Source organism: Acanthamoeba castellanii, assembly GCF_000313135.1.
Source record: "Acanthamoeba castellanii str. Neff unplaced genomic scaffold scf7180000084691, whole genome shotgun sequence".
In the NCBI taxonomy this organism is placed as follows: Eukaryota; Discosea; order Longamoebia; family Acanthamoebidae; genus Acanthamoeba; species Acanthamoeba castellanii.
The window spans coordinates 46,822-47,971 of record NW_004457369.1 but is presented as its reverse complement, the minus strand read 5'-3'; the positions used below and the strand labels follow the sequence as shown (position 1 = coordinate 47,971).

Here is a 1,150-nt window from a genome sequence, read left to right as displayed (position 1 = left end):
ACGATTAGATTCAGTAGATGGAAGTAAAAGAGGAAGATGGCGACGAGGTTTTTTTTAACTTTTTATTTTTACAGTTACATGGTGTTCTTGAGCGGAGGCTGAGGAGGGGGAGATGCGGTGGTCCTTGGTATCATCTCAGTCTCGCGCTGGAGGACGACATCTTGTGGGGGCTGATGATCGTCATCAACGATTTACTCGTAGGTCCTGTGCTGGGGGTTCGACTCGAACTCGCCGGCCTGGATGTCACCGACGCGGTCGGTCCTGTGGGCGGCAGTGTCGGCGCGCGAGGCCTGGGCCTCAGACTCGAACTCGCCGGACTGGAGGTCACCGACGCGGTCGGTCCTGTACGCGGCAGTGTCGGCGGTCGACGGGGCGGCGTCGGACTCGAACTCACCGGCCTGGGTGACCTTGTCCTGGGTGAAGTCGGCCACCTTGGGGGCGGTACGGGAGTCACCCTTGTGGGCGGCGACGAAGCCAGACTGGACCTTGGGGGCGCCTGTTCGAAACAAATAGATTGAGTTGGTGAGCACAAGAAGTTTAAAAGATGAAAAGATCGCAGTGTAGAAAAAAAGTGTAGAGAAGGGGAAGATGGATTTTGAAAGATGGAAAAAAAGAAAGAAGATGGAGTGGGGTGACGCACTCAGGGCAGACTTGGTGCGGACGTCATCAGCGACGGCGGTAGCCTTGGGCTTGGGGGTGCAGGTGGCGCAGTAGATGTTGCCCTGGGCCTTCTTGAAGGTGTTGAGGTTGAGGACGACGTTGCACTCGGCGCACTTGAAGCAGAGCTTGTGGTAGGTGTCGTCACCGGCCTTGAGGGACTCGAGGGGGTAAGCGTTCTTTCCGCACTTGGTGCAAGGCTTGGCCGACATTGTGTTGTGTGGGGGGTGTTTGGGAAGAGGTTGGTGTTTGGGATGGATCCGATAGAAGAAGAGGCACACTGCTCGCGTGGCCACATTTGAGGCCAGAGGCCACGTTGTCCCAACCCCCAAATTGCGACTCCCCCATTGGTGCGCCTCCGCCAATAAGCCCGGACACGCCAGAATTTATCAAAATTATAAAATATCCCAGCAAAAACCGGGCGCCGTGACTCGGCAACAAGCAGCCTCGAGTTTTCTTCCGGGGGCTGGCGGATATTTCCCGGTTTTCTACC

At 56.4% G+C, this 1,150-nt stretch overlaps 1 protein-coding gene across 1 annotated transcript; it reads right to left on the bottom strand.

Moving 5' to 3' along the window:
- Nucleotides 1-191: 191 nt before the first annotated feature.
- Nucleotides 192-869, bottom strand: ACA1_125280 (LIM domain containing protein; the record flags this gene model as incomplete). Its single annotated transcript, XM_004336640.1, has 2 exons — nt 192-496; nt 641-869. 2 exons carry the CDS (start codon nt 867-869, stop codon nt 192-194), a joined length of 534 nt encoding a protein of 177 aa, XP_004336688.1.
- Nucleotides 870-1,150: the final 281 nt, after the last annotated feature.